Below are 26,037 nucleotides of genomic sequence, written 5' to 3'. Positions count from 1 at the left end.
AAATTCTCCATGTTTCCTGGACCAGGAGGTGGTCTATGCAGAGAACTGAACTTTATTAAAAAAAAAAAAAAGCTGTGGCAGAAATCCCTGGTTGTGCACTGCTTTGGGGAGTCATCTATGTTCAGTCAAACAGGCCAGACCCTTAACAGGGACAGGAACAGCTAATCAATCCTTATTATGTGATAAATATGAAGTCAAAACAGTCTCTTCCCAGGGCTGTCTCAACAGATGCCCTTGGCATCTCCCTCTCCATCCTTGCTTTGATATTTATCTGCATTTGTGCGTTTCTCTCCCTTTTCCTCTGTGTCAGATTCTTCCTCTACATCTAAGTACATCATATGGTTATTTCCCATGATGAACTGTTTGGTTACATGTTTTTTTAATAGATTATTCTAGAAGTTCCATGGCTTATGTCTTCATCTTTTGTAACTACTTCTTTCAAGTAATTAATTACCAGGACTAAAAAGAGATGGCTCCAGGGTCAGACGATTGTAGTGTTTGTTACTTTACAGCTAATCTCCACGTATAAGTGAGAACATACCATGTTAGTCTTTCTGGGTCTGGGTTAACTCACTTAGGATCATTTTTTTTTCTAGTTCCATCCATTGGCCTGCAAATTTCATGACATTTTTTTGGCAGCTCAGTAATATTCCACTAAGTAAATATACTGCCTTTTCTTTACCCATTCTTCAGTGGAGGGACATCTAGGTTGTCTCCAGTTTCTGACTATTATTAATAAAGCTGCTCTGAACATAGTTAAGCAAGTGTCTTTGAGGCAATTGCGGAGCCTGTTTGAGTTAGGTGCTCTGCATGTATGTTATGGTAGTCTAGCTTATTGTTCTTGTGCTATGCCTTACAGTGGGAGTGGAGGCTGGCTCTGACTATTTGCTTTTGGGATCTTTTTATCCTCCTATTTGACTCTTCCAGCTTTGATATGAGTTTGTGCATAGTTTTATAACTTTTGATGCTGTGTTTGATTCATAGCCCTGGGAGGCCTACTCTTTTCTGAAGGGAAATGAAGGAAAGGTGGATCTGGGAGAGAGAGGAATTGCTGGAACACCACTTTGGGTGCCTGTTGTAGGGGTAATGGGGTCCCATGTCTGCTTGGCCACAGGACTCAGCCACTTGGGGAGGCAGATCTCAGGGAGTTTGACCCCGCTTACCCCATGCTGTCACCTGGCAGATGTTAGGCTGTAGGGCATCCCTGGGACACAGTTCAGGGGTGGGGAAGCACCGTCTAGAGTGCAGGACTGCTGGAGCTGGTTCAGGGGTCCCCGGGCCTGTGACGATGATGAGGCCCAGGGCTGTCTTGTTCTCAGGTTTTTGAACACCCAGGCTCCTCTGAAAATGGAGTGGAGGCCTGCAGGCTGGATCTGGCCAGGGGGGTGGGGGGGTGGGGGGGCACGCAGGGGAATAAGGAGGGAGGAGGAAGCTGTGACTGGTCCTACAGGAAGAGTCTTTGGCTTGATGGTGGTAGGCTTGAGCTTGGCTTAGCTTGGTGGCCGTGACTGGGAGCACAGAGAGGCCTTCTAAGGGAGATTACATGGGAGCTCTGTAGGCGAAGCCCTTCTCCATGGCTCCCCATGGTGGATCCCGGTGAAATGAGGCAGTCCCTGGCTTTAAGGCATTAATTGTCATGGCAGAAAGTAGATGAGTAAAATCGTACCCCACTTCTCATGGTGGGCCTGAGGTTAAATATCTTTTGTAGGGAAGAATGTCTGGGAAGGAGAGTATATTGGTTAAATCCTCTAAGCCTTTAGGGACCTCATAAAAATGGAGATGTGTCTTGAGCCTACATGACCACAGGTCACAACCTCTACCTGTGGAGGGGCTTACTTGACTGATAGTCAGAAGTGTATGGAGGGCTGTGGCTAGTGACAGGGGCCTGGTGCCCAGGAATCAGGCGAAATGCCTACCATCCCTTCAGGGTCACCAGAGTTTCAAGCCTTAGCTCAACTGGGGACCAAGCCACCTTTCATCGTCCTACACTGGGGTGGGAGAACTGGAGGCATGGGGGGGGGGAGGGGAAACTGTTGTCAGGAGATAATGTATGAGAGAGAGGGAGACACAGACAGACAGACAGACACACACACACACACACACACACAGACACACACACACACACAGAGAGAGAGAGAGAGAGAGAGAGAGAGAGAGAGAGAGAGGACTATCTCAGTTGTTAAAAACATTTTCGGCTCTTCCAACAGACCTGAGTTTGATTCTCAGCACCCACATAGGGCAGCTCTCAACCAACTATAACTCTTTTTTTTGGAGAGGGGGTGTTCAAGACAGGGTTTCTCTGTATAGCCCTGGCTGTCCTGGAACTCACTTTGTAGACCAGGCTGAACTCAGAAATCCGCCTGCCTCTGCCTCCCTAGTGCTGGGATTAAAGGTGTGTGCCACCACACCTGGCATATAACTCTTACATGCATATAGTGAGCAGAAACTCACATCGGCACAAGCATCAACAAAACTAAATAAGCCCCCTCTAACACAATCAATTACAGCTCCTTGCCCTAAGCATTCTGGTGGGTAGCCTGGCTTATCATTTTGTAATGAGTAATGCAATGCTCACATAGGACCTGCAGAGCCCTTCTGACTGTTTCAGATTGTTTACAATCTGTTTTCATATTGTTTACAATGCTCTATAGCACAACAGTAGTGCCCAAATGTCAGCCTTTGTAAGAACCAACCACATTTGTGTAAAATTCTAGTTCTGTAGCCTTATCCCTGGGATGAGCCCCTGTTCAGACTGACTGATTCTCATTTTTGAGCATCCTATCTCTGGTCTACATTATACTTTCCTGGTCTTCTACCTTCTTAAGAAAAAAAAAGGTGTGTACGCATGTACGTGTGTGTGTGTGTGTGTGTGTGTGTGTGTCCAGAGAACTCTGTGTAACACTGGGATTTATAGGCACAGATTACCCCACCTGGCTTTTCCTAGGTTCTAAAGATCAGAACTCAGGTCACTTGATTGAGCCATCTCCCCACTCCCTTTTTTCATTTCTGATTTTTTTCTTTAGTCCTCCTTTAAGAAACTTAAAAAAAAAAATTCTTCCTTCTCAGTCAACACCCCTGCACAATTTCCATTCTATTCCTACCAATTTAATCAATGCTATAATCTCCTCCCTCACCTGTAGACCTTAGAACTACATTTCTGTATGTTTCTCTTAGTACCTCAAGTACCCTGCCAGACTGTCTCTCCTGGGTATTGCACCTCCTGTGATATAAATTCTATTATTTGTGGGACCGAGTTCTCTGAGAGCTGTGGAGTTGCTGTAATACTTACAGAATCATGTATAATAGTTGTGAATAGTTGCTGAATGTTCTCCTTCAGTGAGCACTTTATTACCCCTCTTATTTAAACATTATCAATCCTTGCATAGTCTATAAGATCCCCTTTTGTATAATGAAGAAACCAGACACACAGCAGAGTCACACTGTCAGGATGGACCAGGGCAATTTGGCAACGGACCACAGCACTGGCTTCTCCACATGAGGGTAACATGATCAAAGCCTTTCACCATCTCACCAATTCTCTGTCCACAGGGTGAAGAAGCTAAAGGAGACGCTGGTTGCTGTGCAGCAGCTGGACAAGAACATGGGCAGCTTGAGGACTTGGCTGGCCCACATGGAGTCAGAGTTGGCCAAGCCCATAGTCTATGATTCTTGTAACTCCGAAGAAATACAGAGGAAACTGAATGAGCAGCAGGTAGGTGGGAAAAGAGATTGCTAAGCCACACATCCTGTGTTCTCTTGGCCAGGATAATTTGGTGGTTAGCAACTTGCTGACTCGGGATGAAAGATCACAAAGAAGTTAGGCAGGACTAGTGACAATGGGGAGCTTTTCGTAGGAAAGTGGTGGGGACAAATAGGTTCTGTGTCACTGCAGAATTGACTCTTAAAAGATGGCTGTGCCATATGAATGTCATCGGTTCTCCAGGAAGCCATCTAACAGCCATCAGCCAATTGCTTCTTTCTCTGTGAGCCCACCACTGTAGACTTAGAAAGAAGCCCTTGACTTTCTATAGGGTGTTCAGAGAAAGACTCCGATGTCACTTGAGGCCTTTTAGAACTTAAACAGTTCTACCCTGTGAGGAGGACTGTGTGATCTGCAGACAACATGGTCACTCCACCTTCGTGGATCCAGTTAAGGCAGCCCATCCCCCGACATAGAGTGCAAAGCAAGGGAAGATGCGCCTGAGAATGAGAGCAGAGAGGAATTTTTATTTCCTACCCACTTGTTTATTCTTAAAAAGTGTATTAGACTCCAGATGCCCGCCATGAAAGTGTTACCGTATGTCTTCATTGTCACTGGGAATTCTACACACCATGGTAGCCAAGTTGTTTGCCTTAAAATAAGTAAAAAAGAAAATACTTTTCAAATCCTGTAAGATAATTAACACACTTCATTTTTTTTTTTTTTTTGTAAGGAATGAATGAGGTCAATAACAGCAATGGCTGACAAACCTTACTGATGTTTTGTTATAGGCTGGAAACTGTTCTAAGCCTTTTGTATGATTTTAAAATTATTTTTTATTTTTTGAAATTATAATTACAGCATTTCCCTCTCCCCTTTCCTCCCTCCAAACCTTCCCAAACACCTCTCCTTGCTCTCTTAGCCTCTTTTTTTTCATTAACTGTTGTATATGTTATATATGTTATATATGTTATGTGTGTGTGTGTGTGTGTGAATAAGTTTTTTAAAAAAAAAAACACCCACAGAAATGTGTGTTTGTAAATATAACCTGCTCTGTCTGTGTAATATAACTTGATTGTATATGTTTTAGGGGCTGGCCACTTGGTATTGGATATGCAATCAGTGAGCCTTTCCCCAAAGAGGAAGCTCCCTCCCACTCTGTGTCTCTAGTTGCCTATAGTTCTTTGTGTAGGACTGAGGCCTCTGGTTCTTTCCTAGTTCCCTTTAACATATCTAGTATGGCTCTCTGTGTTTGCTCCATGTCTCTGCAGACATGTTGGGGAGGACGTATGGGTGTAGCTTCTGACATGCCTAGGAGACAACAATCTCACAGTAAACTCTCTGATCCTCAGGCTCTCACAGTCTTTCCCCCTAACTCTTTTGAAATGATCCCTGGGTTATAGGTGTAGGAGTGGCTTTCTAGATGTATCAGTTAGGGCTGGGCTCTCGAACTCTGTGTTAGATAAACATACTTAATTTTTACAACACTGTATACTAGTTAGAATAGATATTTAAGTACAGCTATAGATATGGAGTTTGCTTTTTATTTTGTTGTTCTTTCACAATTTTATACACATATGAACTGACTCTTGGCATTGTTTCATACTCAAATTATCATTGTCTTAAGACCATTTTGCTGAGACATTTTTAGTTTTTATAAGACTAGTGTCCTCTGTGAGCCATGTTTGACATTTTGGGGATTGCATTGAAAGGGTCATTGCTGGCTTTCAGTGCCCCCCACTCCCACCCAACTTCTCCAGGAGAGCCTGGGAAGGCATGTACCAGGTAAAGGATAATGACCAGTGTTGTCCACTCATTCTTAACTCTATGCCTTCAGGCAAGAGTCTCCAGCATTTTAGAAACCCTCTTCCATGAGGGGGAGGGCCAAAGTTAATAAGGTAAATAAAGGCTACAGGAAAGAGAACACACACACGTGTGTGTGTGTGCGTGTGCGTGTGTGTGAATATGAGAGAATGAGATCCCAAATCCTTTACCAGGATAGGCTCTCGGGGATGTAACTTCTTCAGCAAGACCCCACCTACTAGAGGTCCTGCTGCCTCCTCATACCCTTGAAGGTAGGTAACCAAGCCTTTGACAGGTGGGTCTTTGAAGAACCTTCTAGAACCAAATTGCAGTGAAGCCCAAGGGGGAGAATAATGGACATTTTCGATTTACATTCTCTGCATTTAACATGAGTACATATGTTGGAGTTGGATGAAATCCAGTTTCCTGCTTTTGATCAAACACTTTCTATTTCTGTCCTACACTTAAAACTGTGCTCCAAGGGAAGTAGTGATGATCTCATCTATGAAAAGGAACCTTAGTTTCTTAAGCCACAGAACCTCTTGATATTGTCCTATGCACTTGCGGATCTGTGGCACTTAAACATCAGTTCTGAGGTGGGCGATAGATACTCTTAGATTCATGCATACTGAATTGATTAATCAATTGGAATGAGAGTGATATATCAGTAGAGCCCAGGGCAGGAAATTCTATTCTCTCTGTCCCTCCCTCCCTCCCTCCCTCCCTCCCTTCCACTCTGTCTCCCTCTCATTCCCCCCTTCGTTTCCTCTCTCCCTCTTCCTTTCCACCGCCCCTGTGTGTGGCTCTGTGTGTGTGTCCGTGTGTGTGTGTGTCCGTGTGTGTGTCTGTGTGTCTGTGTCTTTACACTCAGGAAAGTGTGAGCCATAGCATACAGGGTTGGTCTTTACCTCCTACCTTATTTGACACAGGGCCTCTTGTTGCATACTACAGTGTACACCAGGTTAGCCAGAACACAGGCTTCTGGAGATGCTCCTGTTTCTGCCTCCCATCTTGTCCTAGCTCTGGAATGATAGGTGCATGCTACCTGTAACATCTGGCTTTATATGGTTCTGCACATTCAAATCAAGTTAGCACATTAGTGTGGCAGGCACTTTCCTGTTGAGCCATCCCCACAACCCAACCCAGGATTTATTTTTATCACCCATTACTAAAGCCAGTTTTACTCTTAGTGTTGTGTGTGTGTGTGTGTGTGTGTGTGTGTGTCTACAGATGACAGAGGTCAGACAGGAGCATTGGGTCCCTTGAAGCTAAAGTTTCTGTGAGCCTTCCAATGTAGGTAATGGGGTCAGAACTCTGGCTCAGGAAACTTGTTCATCCAGGAAAGTGAGCTACTGTCCAGCATGGTATATCAGTCCGTGAGCATGGGCGGAGTTCTCTCATCTAAATACACAGATTCTCACAACAAAACACACTCTAATGCCCTGCAGGAGCTTCAGAGAGACATCGAGAAACACAGCACAGGGGTCGCCTCCGTCCTCAACCTGTGTGAGGTTCTACTGCATGACTGTGATGCCTGTGCCACCGACGCAGAGTGTGACTCCATCCAGCAGGCCACTCGCAACCTGGACCGGCGGTGGAGGAACATCTGTGCGATGTCCATGGAGAGGAGACTCAAGTGAGTTGGGATGGGAAGCTACAGACCAAACCAAAACAACGACAAAACAAACAAAAACCCCAAACCACAAAAGCTCCAGCCAGCTTCCCAGTCACTGGATCCACTGTTTACACTTTTCCATTGGTTACAACGTCCAAAAATAGCCTTGGCTTCCTCCAGATGACTACTACCTACACATAACTGCAAATATAAATAGGCATAAATGTAATATAAGTGTAACAAGCAAGCTTATATTGGAACAAACAGCTTAAATATTACATAGAAAAATTAAAATCTTCCCTTGCAAAGTAAGTATAGCTTTATTGAATTTGTTGTCAGAGATAGGTAACTTTTTAAATTAAATTCTACTCTTCATGGTGTTAATTGAAATAATCCACACTCAAAAGAGATAAATGTTGTCTCTGGGTCTAGATTTAAATGTATAGATAACACATATAAATCTAGACTTAAATGTATATTTAATATAAGTGTTTAAACATAGAACATAAAAGTCTCAGGGCACTAAGAGAGGAGGAAGAATTTTAGAAGAAAGGGATGGGGAGGGGAGAAGAAAGAGGAAAGGGAGAAGGGGGATAGGGAGCGGGGAGGGAGGAAGTATTTAGGAGGGAACATGGGCGGGCCAGGCCATGGGGGAACAAATAAGCAGCACATGCACAAAGAGGACCGTTGCATTGAAACCTCTCGCTTTCTGTACTATATTTGTAAAGTAATAAACACTTTTAAGCCTTGCTAAAATGCCAGTGGCAAAATCTCAATGGCCTGAACCTCAGTGAGCCAAAGTACAAAACGATGCTGACCCTTGGCCAGTCCTAAAAGCTCCACATTTGGCTGACAAGGTTGACCGTTATCACTCGGAGTCTGATGTTGGCATTAAAGGAAATCTCCAACTTCACATTTATTTAATGCACTGGCCTGAACACAGTGTCTACCTGGAGGGTTTCTGGCCTCCCATGCAAGCACCAGGGCTGCTCATGTAATGCTTTTTAATATCCAGTGTGACTAATTCCAAATTCAAAGCTTCAGGGCATCTTTTGAAACCAACAGCTGTTTGATTTTTAGCTTCCACAGTTGTCTCTTTCCCTGGGCGGTTTGGGTCAAAGCTGTTATTGTTTTGCACAGCAGTTGCTTGTCTGGGCACTCTTAATCCCATTGAGGGCATCAGATAGGGTTCTGAACATTAACAGTCTTAATAATGAGGGGTGTGTTCTTTCATCTTCTGCCTCAGAATTGAAGAGACGTGGCGACTGTGGCAGAAGTTTCTGGATGACTATTCTCGCTTTGAAGACTGGCTGGAGGTTTCAGAAAGGACGGCTGCTTTCCCCAGTTCTTCTGGGGTGCTCTATACAGTTGCCAAGGAGGAGCTGAAGAAGTTTGAGGTGATTCATACTGCCAAATAGTCAGCTGTTCATTGTGCTGGGATACTAGCCAGCTGGTAGCTGATGCCACAGAGCATGAACTGACTAATGTACCACGTGTTATCTGTTCGAATAGCTGCAGAATGACTTTGTAGCCATGGGTAGCATGCCTCATGAGTAGATGAAGAGCGGTGGCGATTTTAATTGAAAATTAGCAGAATTACAAATAAGATAGTAATAAATAAAAATGTTAGCCAGACACAGTATCAGACTCTCATAGTCCCAGCGCTCAAGAGGTTTTGGAAGGAGGATCTCAAATTGAAGGCTAGCCTGGGCTACAGAGTAATAAGGAAATATAGCAAAGAAAGAGGAGAGAGGAAGGAGAAATAGTTCTCTTGGAAAACAAGATTCATAATTCTCTCCAAACCCTATGGCATTATCCTTATTTCAGAATTCTTCATCTATGACTTCTAAGATTAAAATATGATCATTTCTATAATATAAAAATCTACCCGTAAATATATTTTCTCAGTCCTTTCAACCTAGCTGGAGTGTGTCTAGATACACATTATGGGAAGACCAGAAAGAGTCAGGCAGGGCCCAGTGGAGACTGGAGGCAATGAGAGAGAAGCATGTTGCAATGTAGGGGCAGAAATGTCCCCTGTTTGCTAGCTCAGAGAATTAAATAATCAAATACATAGGAGTGATGTTGATAATTGATAACATGCAGTTGCATACAGTTGGCCCCAGAATTGGCCAGAGCATTGTGGTTGCAGCCCACTTCTAATAGAGCAGAAGACCCCAATACTGTTCTTGAGTCACAAAGAATTTTAGATTACCAAGAGATGAAAATAGCAACAGTTAATTATATTTAGGAAGGAATCGTTAAACCACCCTATTAAAGGCTCCTTGGCTTCACAATCTCAAGTCCACTCTATAGCTCTGTGACAACCTGAACCCCAACCATTGAGCTAACTGACTTCCACATAGACATTGGTGTAGATAGAACAAATCATTCTATACACACACTGACACTCACATGTGTGCCTGGGCACTCACTGTGAATGGTTCTGACATGTTCTAAATAGTCCTCACTGGTGCCCCACTGGTAATTTTTCCTCAGTCCTCCTCAAGATGTATATAAATGAAACTAGCATTTCAACTAAATCCATAAATGACTTGATTTTCTCCCATGACATCAGTGACTTGATGTGAACCAAGCCTTGAGCTAGTGGAGGGAAAATGAAATTTCTTCTCATTCTTGTCTGATTTATAGATCTGAATCCTTGATAGATAACTCTCTGAGTATAATAGTGTTTGATGCTATATGGAATAAGTAAAAGTATATGAAACTAAACCAATAAGTACAGAGAGAGAAAATGCCTCTGTAAAAAGTTTTCTCTAGGTGACTGGAGAGATTGCTTGGTGGTTAAGGGCTCTTCTAGAGGTCCTGAGTTCAATTCCCAGCAACCACATGGTTGGCTCACAACCATCTGTAATGAGATCCGATGCCCTTTTTTTGGTATGTCTGAAGATAGCTACTCATCACATATATTAAATAAATAAATAAATAAATAAATAAATAAAATATTTTTTTTAAAAAAATTTTTTCTCTAGCAAAAAGCCACCCTAAACTGCTGAAGAATCCAGATCACTTCACAGTGCTGGTGGAAGTGACCCTGCCCTCTGTCTTGTAGCACTGTGCTTTGTGAAGGTTAAAACCTCTCATAATTGGCTAATACTACAAAGCAGATTATATGGGATCATTCTTGATTCTATTTTGGACTCAGATGCCCAGCACTGAAATAATTGATTTTTTTTTATTAAGTATCATTATTCTTATATTTAATTTTCTCGCAGACAGAAAATGTCACAGATACAAAATTCTGCTTAAGGATCATTCAGTCACTTGCAGAAACATTGGGAAAGACATTGGGTGCACTGGGGTGCTAGCCCTGAGTGCTATACCTGAGCGGGCAGATCTACGCTCTGACATATTATAACATCAAAAGTAGAACCTCCTTGAGCACCTCCTAATTTCTTTAAAGCTTAAGATAGCCTGCTGGGATGGGTGTTCTGAAAGCAGTTCTCAGAAGGAAAAGCACCTCTAGGGCAGGGGTTCAATCCTATGAGCAGTGTGAGGAGGCAACCAACACAGAAGTGTGAGATGCACATAAAATCAACGCCACTAAGCCACTCATAACATTTGGGTTGGGGTCTGGGATAAAAGTCAGCCACAAAACAGGGTGCATGCATTTAGAGTGAAGCTGTATTTTATTTGTGTGGGTGTTTGGTTGGTTAGTGCTCGGCCCTGCAGCAGGGGTAGAAGGAAGTGCTAGTACCCATACAATTTCTGTTCCATGTCATGTCCTCAAGAGCAGAGCATCCATGCTCTATGCTAGGATAACAGCTCTGGCATCTTTTATGAAAGCTGAGAAGAAAGGACCTTCTTCAAACTGCTGTGTCTTTTTTTTTTTAATGCAAAGTTAGTTGTGTTTTATACTAAACTGATTTTCTTAAAAGCAGGGTTAACAGCTGGCATTAGAGGCACTTCTGCCAAAGATGGTTTTAGTTTCGTTCCTAATGGACACCAGGATTGAGGTGATTTCTGCACTTTGAAGAAATTACATATTCTACAAATGCACAGTGCCATTTTACACATCATCTCTCAGCATGGACACAGAGGTCTTGAGACCACTTCAATCTAACATATAAACACCCGTATATGTTCTTGCAGAAATTTCTTAGATAGGAAAATTTGTTTCCTGGTTATTATTTATTTTATATGTTTCTTTTTGTTTTTCAAGACAGGGATTCACATAGCCCATGGTAAAATGGATTTTAATAAACTTGATCAATTATTAATATGACTTGGCCAGCCCCCCTGATAATTGAGTCAAAATCCTATGGATTTATTTATTTAGCTTTGCGGAGTTACTGGAGGATGTCGCCTAATCTAATTTTCTAATGACTAAACTGACTACTTCCCCAACTCTGCTCCCCAAATACTTGCTGTTTGCGTCTTTCCCGTTATTTCTGCTCCAACAGTCTATTCTGGGGGACACATGCTGCTGGTCCAGCGTACATGGCAATTCACTCTTACTGGGTGGGGCAGCCAGATCTTGGAGTACAGAATTTAGTATTTGAATACCTAGCAGCTCCAGACCAATCCCCAGCCCCAGCCTGGCTCTCAGTCCCTGGATGACCTTGAACTTGTGATTCTGATGCTTCTGCTTCCCAAGCACTGGAATTGCAAATTTGTGCCACCGTACTTGGCTTGATTTTATTAGTCATTTTAAAAATGCATGCAGCACTCTATAGGTGATGTTTTGTGTACATACCAATATGCAAATATATATGTGTACATTTTGCTTTTCTGTGTATTAATTGATAAATACAATCATCCCTTAGAGTTCTGTCATTTCTTGTGGCTCTTGGTCGATCTGCTGGGTCTGTGATAGGGTAACTTCTGTGCTCCTTGACTGTGCAGTATGAAAACCAAGAGGCATACCCTCTGAGTTATGTCCTTGAAGGATCTCCCACATTGATTAACTTCCCTGTGGCTTCAGGCTTTCCAGCGGCAGGTCCATGAGAGCCTGACCCAACTAGAGCTTATCAACAAACAGTACCGGCGCCTGGCCAGAGAGAATCGCACAGACTCCGCCTGCAGCCTCAGGCAGATGGTCCATGGGGGCAACCAGAGATGGGACGACCTACAGAAGCGGGTCACCTCAATCTTGCGCAGGCTCAAGGTTCTCATTAAGTCTTGTCTCATAGTATGGGGACCAGAGGATAAGCCGTGACTAGTGAGACATGTTCTTGGGGAGAGTGGAAGTTGGAAGGGCAGGAGGGGATGGAGGGGCAAGTGATAGGAAGAGAGTTTAGGGTGCTCCATGCTTGTGAGAAATTGACTTCCCAAAAGGCTGGAACTGGCTGGGCCATATCAGTGTGTGACTGTGGACATTTTAGTGCCTAATATCCTCCTCTTTCTTCCAGCACTTCATTAGCCAGCGTGAGGAGTTTGAGACTGCCCGGGACAGCATTCTTGTCTGGCTCACAGAGATGGATCTGCAGCTCACCAATATTGAACATTTTTCGGAATGTGACGTTCAAGCTAAAATAAAGCAACTCAAGGTAATGAGTCAGTTATTCAAATTATCAATGTGGAAGAATGCTGAAAAGGGGAGGGTTTGCAAATCGCTTTCTGGAGAGTTGAGTAGAGAGCCTTTGAAAACGTAGTTCTTCATGAACAGGAGATGTTAAAACATATGGAATTTGAGGAAGTTTTTTGTTCTGTTTTGTTTTTAATTTTTGAGACAGGGTTTCTCTATGTAGCCCTGGCTGTCCGGGAACTCACTCTGTAGACCAGGCTGGCCTTGAACTTGGAGATCTGCCTGCCTCTTCCTCCTAAGGAAGAGGATTAAAGGTATGAGCTATTATACCAGGCAATGTTGAAATCTTTTAAAATTGCTCTAATCCACCCATTAACATAAATACTTTAAAAATATTAACTTGGTTGTCAGTGTTGGGGATTTTTGATGCCGTTGTTGTTTAACATATTACTTATTTCCAAAATCTATATAGAATTTGGTGGCTCCAGTTTCCAGAAAAAAAAAAGTCCAACTTTTCATCTGCTTTCATCTGATTATTGTATGTGTATAGCAGGGGCCAGGGAAGTCCGTGTGCCACTGTGTTTGCAGAGGTGGCCAGTTTGCAGTTGGTTCTCTCCTTCCATGACGTGGGTTCAGGAACTGAGCTCCCATCTGACCTCACGCTTGGTGGCAAGCACCTTTACCTGTTGAGCCATTTTGCTGACTTACAATGCTATGTTCTCATTGGGGGATTTTATTCCACATAGTTTATGTTTTTGGTGGCTAAGTTAATCTTAAATGCATGCTTTATCATTCACTACTTAATTCAGACACTGTGCTAGCTAGAGACCTTCATAGAAGAGATGTGCATTTAAAAAGGGAGTTGTGAGCTCAATCATTTTTGAGGCAGTTTCTGACATTTTATGGTGCTTCAAGCTAAAACAAAACAAACAAAAATAGATGGTAAGATGCTATACTTCTGTAATCCCAGCACTTGGGGCTTAGAGGCAGAGAGACTAGGAGCTCAAGATCACAGTTGTCTATTTATCAAGTTTGAGATTGGCCTATGCTACATGAGACCCTGTCTCAAAAAAACAATAAAATTGTTTGGTTGTTTGTTTGATTATTTGTTTATTTATGTGCTGGTGCTGAGAATAAAACCCAGGATATTGTACACGTGAAGTATAAATTATGCCACTTAACCACCTCCCCTAATACTCCAGTGTTGAGGTTTTTTGTTTGGTTGTATGTTTGCTTGTTTCTTTTTTAGGAATAGTTATAATGCCTGTGATAGTTTGGATAAGACTGCCCCCCACCCCACCCCTTAGGCTCACATAGTTGAATACTTCACCAGGAAGCAAAACTGAAAGGACTAGAGGGATTAGGAGGTATGGCCTTGTTGGAGAAAATGTGTCACTGTGGGTGGGCTTTGAGCTTTTAAAAACCTACATCAAACGCAGGCTTTCTCTCTTAACCTGCAGATCAGAGTACATAGCTCTTAGCTACTGCTACTGCCCCATATGTGTTAACCACACTCCTAGCCATAATGACAACTGACTTAAAACTGTAAACAAACACCCAGTTAAATGCTTTATTTTATAAGAATTACCTTGGTCGTGGTTTCTCTCCACAGCACCAGAATCCCAAAACTTGGGATTTTATGATGAAACAAAAGAAATTACCCTTAGTAGTGCCTTATCACGGTGTCATAAATTGCACACAGTGTTCTGCTCATGCTTTGCCCTGCCCCCCCCCCACACACACACACAACTGTCTCACTTCATCCCAGAAGTAAGTCAGTATCTGAACACTAACAAGACACTTCTACCACCTGACAGTTGGAACTTTTCCTTTTAAGGTCTGGAAAAATCTTAAAGGCATTACTATCCTCCATTGTCCTTAGTCTTTCTTATTAGTGGACAATTTAAACTCTTCTAGCGCTTATTTTTGGACTAAATGAACATCTGTCTCTTGAAACTTGTGCCCATATCTGTCTTTGAAATCATATAGACTCTTGTAGAATAATCTTTCCCGGATCCCATCTTTTCAAATCAGTATGCCTTTATGCTCTGATTCTTAGGTTCCAAATCAACCAAAAAATCATGAGGATCTGTGACGCCTCCCTTTAGTGTACGTGTGACATAGGATATATATTATGTGGAATAAAGCAACATGCTCACACCACACCATCATTTTTACCAGGAGTCAGCAGCACTATTAGCACCATGATAGTTGTGGATATTTATCTGTTATTCTCCGCCTGCACTGTGGTAATACATTGTTATTACCAAAGGCTCTTTTCTGATATCTGACTCCCATTCTGTCTTAAGGTGATATTTTACTTTAGAAAATAACTGCTCCATCTTTGTCTTATCTTTGTATATAGTAAGTCATGTATTACACCCCCCCTCCCCTTATCATCTTTCTGACACTGAGAGAAATGCGTACCTTACTAGATATCATTTTGAGATGTGTAAAATCCACATTGTCTTTGCACCCTCAGGCTTTCCAACAGGAGATCTCACTGAATCATAATAAAATCGAGCAGATCATTGCCCAGGGGGAGCAGCTGATAGAGAAGAGCGAGCCACTGGATGCTGCTGTCATCGAGGAGGAACTGGACGAGCTCAGACGCTACTGCCAGGAGGTCTTTGGACGCGTAGAAAGATATCACAAGAAACTGATCCGCCTGCCAGTAAGAGGCACTTGTTTCTTTCTCATTGAATCCAGAGAGAATTAGCTGTATGGGATTAGTCATGAACGAGCCCAGAGTCTAGAAGAAGAATGCCTGGATTGTTCTAAGCCTCGATACTGTCATCTATATAACTTTTGACACGTTGCCTTACCTCCCTCACCTCAGTTTCCCTAACTTTAAAATGGATTTATTCATAGTCACCACCTTGTAGGGAGAGCTGTTTTGTTCATTTGCTGAGTGGCCATGTATTTGCATAACAGCTTAGGCAGACTGTGTGCCCTTGTTCTTCTGCAGGAGATGGGGTATCTTTGAGAAGAGATGAGATGCAGTAGGATGAGCAATGGCTCAGCTCGTGAGATTATTTTTGAATGAATTGCTCCCTTCCGTTTTCTTTTCTACCCGCCCCTACAATTTCATCTCCTCAACAGTGAATGCTGCTGTCAATCCAAACACTTGGAAATGTCCTGTGATTATAAACATGCTTCATGTCTAGCATGTAGAATCCAGAGAATAATATGCCATTGTGTGCCGGTTAAGTTGGAGACATGCTACTTGGTCCATTATTTATATATTTTTTATCTTTTTAATATTTTAATACTATTAATACTTTTTAATTTCCTATAATGGTCCCTTGGCATAGGTTTTAATATATTCCCACTTTATCTGTGTTAAAACTGACACTGAAACAGATGAGTATGTAAGGTATTTTGAAAGTCAGCAGGAAGCTCTCCTGTATCTGTTGATAAAGTTAACTCCATATGGTCAGCAGGACATGCTGCCATTCATTGATTGAAGGTCTCACCTGTTTGGAGTAAGAAGTGGATCCTATTCTTGCAGTGACAGAGTTGTGACTTCCCTTTTAGCTGCCAGATGACCATGACCTCTCGGACCGAGAACTAGATCTCGAAGACTCCACGGCTCTTTCAGACCTCCGATGGCAGGACCCGTCTGCAGATGGCATGCCCTCCCCACAGCCTTCTTCCAACCCCTCCCTCTCCCTTCCTCAGCCCCTTCGGAGTGAGCGGTCAGGGCGAGATACGCCAGCCAGCGTGGACTCCATCCCCCTGGAATGGGACCACGATTACGACCTCAGTCGAGACCTAGAGTCAGCATCCCGAACTCTGCCCTCAGAAGATGAAGAAGGCGAGGAAGACAAGGAGTTCTACCTCAGGGGAGCTGTTGGCTTGTCAGGTAGGAGAGAAAACTTCCTGTTGGGAATCCATATGAGGGGCACATCAGGTATCTGGACTTATCTACCCTGAAAGTTATAAGCACTCTCTATATACATGGTCACACAGGGACATCACAGAATGTCAGTCCCGGGCTGGGTAGAAACCTTTGTGTGAGACTAGTAGGATAATGATGAGTCCGTGAGGTGAAAATAGCAGAGAGAAGAGCCTTGCCAGGTGATCAACCTTGGTGCTTTGGGTCATCTGAAGTTTGTCAAGAATAAAATTGTGCTGGATGGCATAGAGTAGGCTCAATGGAAGATGGGAAAGTGAATAAGGGGCTGGCCCTGAAATGACCAGTTCACCATGGAGAGGAGTTTGGCCCTTACCCTGAAGTGCATAGGGATCCAGTGGAAGATTAAAGGAGAGATGTAACCAAATTTGTATATTTTCAGTTTAACTCTGTGTGCTCTCCATGCATGGTGGAACACAAATTGGAAACAAGAGCATTCAGACAAGTGTTATTTATGAGCATAGGTAATGATCTGAATTAGGGAAACAGCACCAAGAAGGGGTGATACATCATGAGAAATGAATCCTCTCCGATATCAGATGATTGGGAAGAGATGGAGGTGACTCAGGATTAGGCATCTAAATGGAAGATGAAAGTGGTCCTCGGCTCAGAGGACACGTGGTGTGGGTGGATGAGAGAGTTGAGTTGTGAAGGTACAGACGTTAGTTGCATCCATCCCCATTTTGAGATATTTACAGAACTCCCAGAGCCTACAGTTTAGAAACAGATGCATGGGTCTAAGTGTTTATCTGCAGATGCATATTAGGCAGGGAGTCATCTATGTGTAATTAGGAATTCTGGGAATGCACGGGGGAAATCATACAGCTAAGGCATCCTGAAAGAAACAGGAAGAAGAACAAAGCAGCATCACATTTAGTGGGGGAAGACTGAGAAAAGAGGACCTTACAGAAGGTAAACAAAAGCCATGAACAGTGGAGGACAGCATAGTCCATCATTCAGCCCTCAACTAGACATGGCTAGAAAGCCTTGAAGTAAGACTGCCCTAGCTGAGGTTGATTATAGACAGAAAATGCACTTATATGCATGGGTCACTTTTCAAGACTCAGAACAAAGGTTGAACACAAACTTAGTGCTATATTTGACTATTATATGCTGCTTTTTAGAGGTAAAACGATCCACTTGTTTATGACTATCCTAATGTGGCTATCAAGACTTCAAATTCTCATTTATGGCTCACACACAGATATAGGCAACAGTGTCCCTCTAAAAGCTGTCTGCACAGAAATTCCCATTCTAATCCAGATGTGATGTTATTCATCTGTAACCCTAGCACTCAAGAGGTGGAGACAGGAAGATCAAGAGTTCAGAATAATTCTCTGCCACTGTATTGGTTAGTTTTCTGTTGCTATGATAAAGCACTATGACCAAAATGCAACTTAAGGGAAAAACTTGTTTTGGCTTATGTTTCCAGAGGGATAAGCATCCACCGTAGCAGGAAAGGCATGCATGGGAGTAAGAGCAAGAAACTGGCTTGTTACATTGTTACCCATACCCAGGAGGCAGAGCATGAGCAGAGGAAGTATAAGCTAGAAACTTATCAGCCCCGCCCCCACTGACGTACTTCCTCTAACAAGGCTCCGCCTCCTTAAGGTTCTGTTCCACAGTTCCCCGCTAAAGCACCATGAACTGATGACCAAAAGAGCCTGGGGCGGGTGTTTCTCATTACAAACCACCACAGCTACGTAGGAAGTTGGAGACTTGAAGAGTTGGCTGTGCTGTGAGAGACCTTCTCTCAAAGCTAACATGCCATCAACAGGGAATCTCTCTTCTGCCACTGAGTGTCTTTATAGGTTTGTGTGAGGAACCACATTCCTCTAGTCTATAAAATGGAAATTATACTACTGGGTATTCTTAGGGTTCCTGTGAGGATAAAAGCACTTTAAGCAGTGACTGGCAGAGAAAACAGTCAGTATGAATTCTTAGCAGGATACATTACATGAAGCCTTTGGCAAGCATACATGCTCTCCCCTTCGTGCCAGTGACTGTCAAGAACGAGTTCCTCTCTCTTTTTTTCCCCTGAGGCAAACTACTTTCCCACCACAGGGAATAGAGGGGTCCAGCATTTAGCTGTCAACTTAGACTGTGCTCTTTTTGCAGATGTAGTGATCCCCGAGAACCCTGAGGCCTATGTAAAACTCACAGAAAATGCAATCAGAAATACGTCTGGTAGGCATAAAAAGTGGGAACGCACCTCCCTCCCACACCCACTGTGATCCAACAGCCCCTCCTCCTCCTCCTGAGCTTCCTCACCTCTCACAGCTCTGGCATGCTAAGGCACAGCCTTCTTCTCTTCCTCCTGCATTAAGGGGAAAAAAAAGCTGCGGACTGATCCACACCAAGAGTACGATCTCCATATGCAGGTCATGAAATCGTAGCTCCTCAGCTTGTCAAGTGGTAACCAGTCTCATTACAGAGAACTCCATGCCCAGTGACAGCTGAAGGGAGAGGAGGCCAAAGCTCAGACTATGTGCTCTCATCTTCCCATTGGTGGGAAGCTACTGTGACCAGCTACTGGCTGGACAAACGATGTTGGCTATACGCTCTGCCACAGCCCCCACGTGGGTGTGAACATAATGCAGCCGATAAAGCATTTCCTTTTGATTTCAAAAGTGTTGCCTCCTCAAATGAGAAATGTCCACCATGACATTGTAATCCTTAGACTGCCATTTCAGAGTATGACTTCTGAAATCCGAAGCATTGAAAAGAGAAGTTAGTTTTGCTCAATATCCTATACTAGTTTGCATTAGATCCTGTACATACTTAAACACACTGAAGGCACAAGTCAGTGGTCAGGACGGGTGGCAGACCATTGCTGTTTCTGAGTCAGATTCTAGTTTATAGCTGTCTGTAGTTTCTGGAGGCCAACACAAGGTCAAAAACCAAGCTAGTTTTACAGTGACTTTCTCAATGATTTCCAGCTAGCTATCTCTCCTAGGTAGACTTAGGAATACATTTTAGAAAGCTTAATTCATTTGTTATTTTCACCCAGTCTTTGTGCTACTCAGATAATCAATGTTCTTGGCCAGCAATAACTATAGTATACATGCAAACACATACCTGCAAACACATGCCCACAGGCATACAATAAGTTCAAAGCTGTTAAGAGAGGGTGAGCCAGAACCTAGGCAGCAAGTAAGAACATGCCTACAGAAGAGACAGAAGCCAGGTTTTGTTTCATCCTCTACACATGTTTATTCTGAGCTAGTCTTTTCTTGGTTAACTTGAATTCATGCAGCCAGGGATTTAAGTGGTACTGATGTCTCTGACATGCACAGAGACAAATCTGAGGGTGAAGCCTTCCCTGCTAGCTAAGTGAGTATGGGATGCATCTATCTCCTGGTACTTGGGATGTAGCCAGTAACTCTGCAGATTATTGGGAAAGTCTTCCACTGTGTATAGCACTGTGCCTTGAGAATGGCTAGAGAAGGGAGCAGGACCCTCAGAGGCTGTTCAGAATCCACTGCAGAGCTCTCTGCCAAGCCCAGGCTGCTGAGTCTCTTTAGGAAGCACACTTACTGGCTTTAATGTCTAACCCTCTAGCAGGACAGCACTAAACCTGCTTTACGATTCCCCAGACACACACTTTCTGCTTTGCCATAGCTCAAATGCTTTATGAAGCCTCTTGACTGACAAGCTTGAAATAAGTCAGATGATGTGACTCTTATGGTTGGCACCACAGGGGATCCCAGCTCACTGGAGTCACAGATGAGGCAACTGGACAAAGCCCTGGATGACAGCCGCTTCCAGATACAGCAAACCGCAAATATCCTCAGAAGCAAAACCCCCACAGGGCCAGACCTGGACACCAGCTACAAGGGCTACGTGAGTGCTCCAGCTAGCATGATGCTTCCGACCTAGACCTACACATTACAGGTCTGGCCAACCAGCCCATCTGTCTGCAGCGCATGGGCTTTGTGAGGGCCACCTCTGTACTTAAGACATGGGTGTGTGAAACAAGGCCATCAATCTGTTTGAGATTATTTTTTGATGGCAGGCCCTGAGGCCCATTGTCACCACCAGCCTGTTACCTTTCACTGAGAACTTAGTATGATCCACTTAGCTGAAGACAACCAAAACCTTTCACTTCCAAATGTCACTAGGTGCCTGTCCAAATTCAGCTAATAAATTTTGGACAGAGGTTATCCCTGGATTACTAATATGAGATTTCATTGTTGTTGTTGTTGTTGCTTTAGTTCTTAATTTATTTCACGACCTTAGGAGTGTTTGTAATCTTCTGCTTTTGATTTGAGGATATTTCACAATGCTGAGAACTGAACCTTGTATGCACTAGGCTGGCACTGTGCTACCAGCCTCTTCTTAGCCCCGCCTTCTGCTCTGTGGGTGCTGAGTCTGAAGGAAGCCATCCTAACTAGAGCAGGCTTTGGGAGAAGAGATCTCTACCAGTTCTGTGATTTCTGTTGCTAGTATATCCAGTAAAATCTATACATTGTAGTCGCCAACCAAACTTTTTTTTTTTTTTTTTTTTTTTTTTTTGGTCAGCAACCTACCTATACACTTTAAGCAAGAGAATTTTAAAGTAAATCTCTCCCCTAGCTCTTGGTCAAAGGGATGGAAAGCTAAGTCCTGGTGGTTTCATGAGCTCCCATGGGTCCTCCATTTTGGAATCAGGGAGAAAGCTGTTCTTGTTGAACATTCTGTTACCAATACCCTCGAAGTCACAACTCCTTCGTGAAACTTCTTTTTAAAGTGCAGTACAGGGATTGGAGATGCAGCTCAGTGGTAAAGTGTGGGCCCAACATGCTCAAGGACCTGGGTGCAAACTTCAGGACTGTAGAAGATAAAATTCAAGTGTAGCATAGCTTCATGTTGACCCCATTGACATCACTGAGGTGCTGCTTCACCTCAGTCAAAGTAGCAAGTGTTCTCACTGTGCGAAACATTGAGAGTCAAGATTATGGTCTCCTGACAAGAATGTGCTGAAAGCCGTGTCCTGGGTCAGTTTACCTTGTAATTTTTGCTTTCCTTTATTTTGAGGGAGGTTCTTGTCATATAGCCAGGCTGGTCTCCTGCTCATGATTTTTCTCTCTCCACCCACCAAATGCTAGGATCTTGCTCCCATGCAACCAAGCCTAGCTACAGTTCTGTTCTTTTAATATTTGAATACTGTGTGTTTTACTTTGAGTTTTGAACTTAGTCCCTTGATGACTATTAAACATTGCTGTACATTTTTCTCATAAAACAGCTGGCTTTCATATTTCTCAAAACTCTTAAGTATTTCAGTTATTTAACGTAAATGTTGTTCCAATGGGATTTGTGGTACTTTTAGGTTTAGTAAAGAGAAAGAAGAAACAATTTGCCAAAAATTGGATATTGCCTCTCCAGCTGAGGACTGTGATCTTTAAATTGCAGAGCAGTTTGATCTGTTGAAGATTCATATAAAACAGAGGTTCTCAACCTTCCTAATGCTGCAACCATTAAATACAGCTCTTCATGTTGTGATGACCCCCAACCACAAAATCATTTTCATTGCTACTTCATAACTGTGATTTTACTGCTGTTATGAACCATAATGTAAATATCTGTGTCTTCTGGTCACCTTAGGTGACCTCTGTGAAGGGGTCACTTGACCCTAATGGGGTCAGGACACACAGGCGTTTCACATGCCTATCATGCATACAAAGTGTGTCTTTAAGGGTTTGTGTGTGTGTATGTGTCCTGTTGAAATAGCATATTTTGAATTCTGTTTATTTTTACTGGAGCAAGACGAAGAAGTAAAACAGCCACTGACTTGTTGAGGGACCATAAAGATGCTGATCCCGAGCACGTTGTGCTTGTGAGGGTTGACATGACAGGATGACAGAGCTGGCTTTTGGTTTGTCTACACAGATGAAGCTGCTGGGCGAGTGCAGTGGCAGCATAGATTCCGTGAGGAGACTGGAGCACAAGCTGGCGGAGGAAGAGAGCTTTCCTGGCTTTGTTAACCTCAACAGCACAGAGACTCAGACAGCTGGTGAGCACCGTGCCCTCAGCTCGAGGGAGCCATAAACAAGACCTCAAACCACACTGTCACACCAGGCTCCACCAGCTGCTTAACCTCCCTCTACAGCATGTATCCCAGGACAGCAGGAGACGGAGAGTTTCCTGACATGATGTGTCTTCTGCTGCTCCGTTTAATCAAATGCCCTGTCTGATCTACATTGTCAGTTTCTTGAATATGTTTCCAGGGTACTACTACAGGACGGATCAAGGATCAAGGATGGATCAAGGACGGATTGATCTCTTCACATGATCTGCACCCCTCATAAAGCTTGTCATGGTGTTAAATCCTGAGTGGCAAATGTGCTTTCCACCATTGTCATTGGAGAAAGCAATAGGTGTAATAGAGCCATTACATCCATTTAACAGATGGCAGCAGAAATGATCAGTGACATCACTGTCCTTTTCCTTGCCCTTTAAAGTTAGCCACCATATGTATCTAAAGTGTTCCTAAACTTCACGACGGGTGTAGAAGTCCTGCTCACTGTTCTGTGTGTGCCCTGCCAGGTGTAATTGACCGCTGGGAGCTCCTGCAGGCCCAGGCAATGAGCAAGGAGTTGAGGATGAAGCAGAACCTTCAGAAGTGGCAGCAGTTTAATTCTGACCTCAACAATATCTGGGCCTGGCTAGGAGAGACGGAGGAGGAGCTGGACAGGCTCCAGCACCTGGCGCTCAGCACTGACATCCACACCATCGAGGCTCACATCAAAAAGCTCAAGGTACCTACCTACCTGTCTCTGCTTTCCTTCCTCGGCAGCCAGAAGACCGAGGTCACGTGTAACAGCTAATGTGTTTCTTTCTCTCTGTCTCTCCTTGTCTCTGTATCTCTCTGTCTCTGCCTCTGGGTGTGTATGTGTTTCTGAGTGCACACATGTATACATGTGTGTAGACATGTTTATGTAGGTACAGAAGTACATATATGCGCCTATGCTTGTGAAGACAGGAGGACAATCTTACTTCTGTATTCATCATTTGGTTGTAGAGCTTTTTTGGTTGGTTGTTTCTCTTTCTTTGAGGCAGGGTCTCTCATTGGCTAGAATGTCTACATTGGGTATGTTGGTTAACCAGTGAGCTTCAGGGATCTCTGCCTGTCCATCATAAGGATTATTATAAGCATATTCCACCATGCCTTGGTTTGTTTGTTTTATATGTGTTATTGGTCTCAAGCTCAGATAAATTTGTGTGGTGAATCAACCACTGGCAGTGCCATCTCCTTGACCAAACCATTCATAAACTTGTCTCTAGTTCTTCACTTCTTCAGGGCAACAGCCAGAAAGCATCTGGGTTAATCTTCTGAGCAACATGACAGAAACACCTAATGTAATCAACCCTGTAAAAGGCAAGAAAAAACTGTTGGATTCTGAGGGTTTACTTGGTGGTTGCTTAGCTTGGCCTTGTGCACATGCACAGAACATCACAGTGGCAGGCCTATGTGGAGAAGGACGCTGTTCAACTCATAGCACTTGGAAACAAGGCAAGAAGAAATAGCTGGGGAATCATAAACAGCCTTGGAAGGAGACAGCTTTCTCCTTTATTTCTACTGGTTAAGAACTAGCTCAGAAATTTCTAGAACTTCCCCAACTGGAGATCAAGCATTTGACACCTGAGACTGTTGGCGACATTTTATAATCAGATAATGTCTAACAGGAATGAATAGAATATCCTCCTTTTCCCTGACCATCTCAAACCCACACTGTTTATTAAGTTGGTTTGAAAATGTCAAAAAAAGAAGACCATGTGATCCATCAATCTATCATGTAAACTATTACTTAACAGCTTAGTTAATTAGTATTTTAAGGAATGGCCAGGTAGGTTTCAGTAAAGGGCCTGCAACCTGTAGAACCTATTTGATTTCTTCATAAAAGGAATGCAGGTCTGAACAGAGCCTCCCTCATCTTTGTAGAACTGGAGAGAAATCGTTCCCAAGATGACTCTAGTGTGAGTCGGGGGAGACGCTGTGAAATCACATGACTTTCTCCCATCAGGGAAAGTTACTGAATTCACTAGGGCCATGGCAAAAACAATTGCATAGAAACAAGTCAAACAAAACAAGTCCGTTGAATTTCTGTGATGAAACACTTGCCTCTGTGCCTCAGTGGCCTCTGATTTTGTTCTGGGCTGGTGAGTGCACAGACATTGTCTCTTAATTACAGGTCTGGTTCTTAGACATCCTCCCTCACAGAGCTGTACTCCCTTGCAGACCCTCGAGTGTTCCCTGCAGACCTGGGGCTGCATTTCCTTTTAGTAGCTCTGTAACTCCTGTGATTTTTGTCTGGAGAACATGAAAACATGTTTCTTCTCCGAACAAAGCCTCCTGGGATAATGTGCATGCTCCCTTTGTGTTCCCATGCTCTTTAGCATATGCTATTCATTCCATATTGATACTATCTCGGCTTCTCTTTTGATGATCACGTTGCTTCCCTTTAAACCTCCAGACACAGAAATGAATCTTCCTGAATTCAAATCCCCAGAGTATTATCCAAGGGGATGCTCTCTGAGCCAGCCCCATGACCTCCAGGACAAAGCACACGTGAGGGATGCAATTTACAAGAGCTACATAATGAAATTCATTTTCTCTACAGTTCCTGAAGCATTGTATCTCGGTAGTACTGCATTATAAGCAGGCCCCTTTAAAAAGAAGACACCTATTGTTGACCAGAATCTCAGACTTAAGCAAAATGAGGCCAGAAAGTAAGGTCTTGGATGCCATCCTGTGTGGTGAGCAAAAGACACCTGTCCCACACCTTTCCCTGATCCTCTGTCAGTAGATCACTGTTCTCTGTCAGCAGATCCAGGGAGTAATTGAGGACCTTTCAGAGCATCTCTTGATGTGTGCTGTCTTCGTGGTGGCACCTGAAGAATCACACTGAAGATTTATTGAAAGTTAAAAAAAAATTAAGTTGAGTTAGGAACATGACAGAAATAATGAGAAATTATAAGAAAATTTACCGTGTGATCTCTAGAATGCTCACCCAGTATGGATCTTTGGCTGTTTACCAGTACACAGACTCGAAACCTTTTAGAGTTAAAAAACTCAGGTTCTTGGTACTGAGTCCTAAACTGTTTTCTTGTTGCCTAGTGATTTTGTTTCCCTGCTTATTTTGCTGCCTTGTTTGTTTGTTTGTTTGTTTGTTTGTTTTTGAGGTCCAACTAAGTTGATTAAGTCATGAAGTAGCCAAATACTTTTCTTCCCCATAGCCACAACCTTTGACTCGTCATCATCGTTAACTTGCATGACAATGTGCCTGCATTTCAGGCCATTGGAGCCCAGAACATCAGGACCAAAGAGCTTCTCATTTCACTCCCACACAGAAGTCTGAGTGTCATTGGTTTAGTGAACTACAACTATTGCACTCGGAAATGTTTGTAAAAGCCAATGTCATCCTCCTTCAAACTGTAGAGCTAGGTCTACAGCTTTGCTGTGGTTGACAGTTCCCACTGTTATTCAGACTCCTTTCGCCATTGTACTGACCATCCTTTCGCTCTGTGAGTCTCCC

General features: G+C 43.3%; 1 protein-coding gene across 15 annotated transcripts in view; it reads left to right on the top strand.

Annotated features, from left to right (window-relative positions):
- Positions 1-26,037, top strand: part of Syne1 (spectrin repeat containing nuclear envelope protein 1) — a 444,430-nt gene that overhangs the window by 400,816 nt on the left and 17,577 nt on the right. For 10 of the 15 annotated variants that reach the window (XM_021175091.2, XM_029482399.1, XM_029482401.1 and 7 more), the window contains 11 exons: positions 3,550-3,712; positions 6,952-7,139; positions 8,365-8,515; positions 12,064-12,246; positions 12,491-12,628; positions 15,089-15,280; positions 16,144-16,471; positions 18,641-18,709; positions 20,223-20,365; positions 22,391-22,514; positions 23,048-23,259. In XM_021175091.2, the coding sequence (XP_021030750.1) occupies positions 3,550-3,712; positions 6,952-7,139; positions 8,365-8,515; positions 12,064-12,246; positions 12,491-12,628; positions 15,089-15,280; positions 16,144-16,471; positions 18,641-18,709; positions 20,223-20,365; positions 22,391-22,514; positions 23,048-23,259 (1,891 nt within the window). The remainder of the gene's footprint in view (positions 1-3,549; positions 3,713-6,951; positions 7,140-8,364; positions 8,516-12,063; positions 12,247-12,490; positions 12,629-15,088; positions 15,281-16,143; positions 16,472-18,640; positions 18,710-20,222; positions 20,366-22,390; positions 22,515-23,047; positions 23,260-26,037) is intronic. The other 5 variants (XM_021175092.2, XM_029482408.1, XM_029482403.1 and 2 more) reach the window with 2 other exon arrangements.

The sequence above is a fragment of the Mus caroli genome, chromosome 10, assembly GCF_900094665.2.
Source record: "Mus caroli chromosome 10, CAROLI_EIJ_v1.1, whole genome shotgun sequence".
Taxonomy (NCBI): domain Eukaryota; kingdom Metazoa; phylum Chordata; class Mammalia; order Rodentia; family Muridae; genus Mus; species Mus caroli.
Note: the sequence above shows the minus strand (reverse complement) of the source record. Positions and strands in the feature narration are given on the sequence as shown.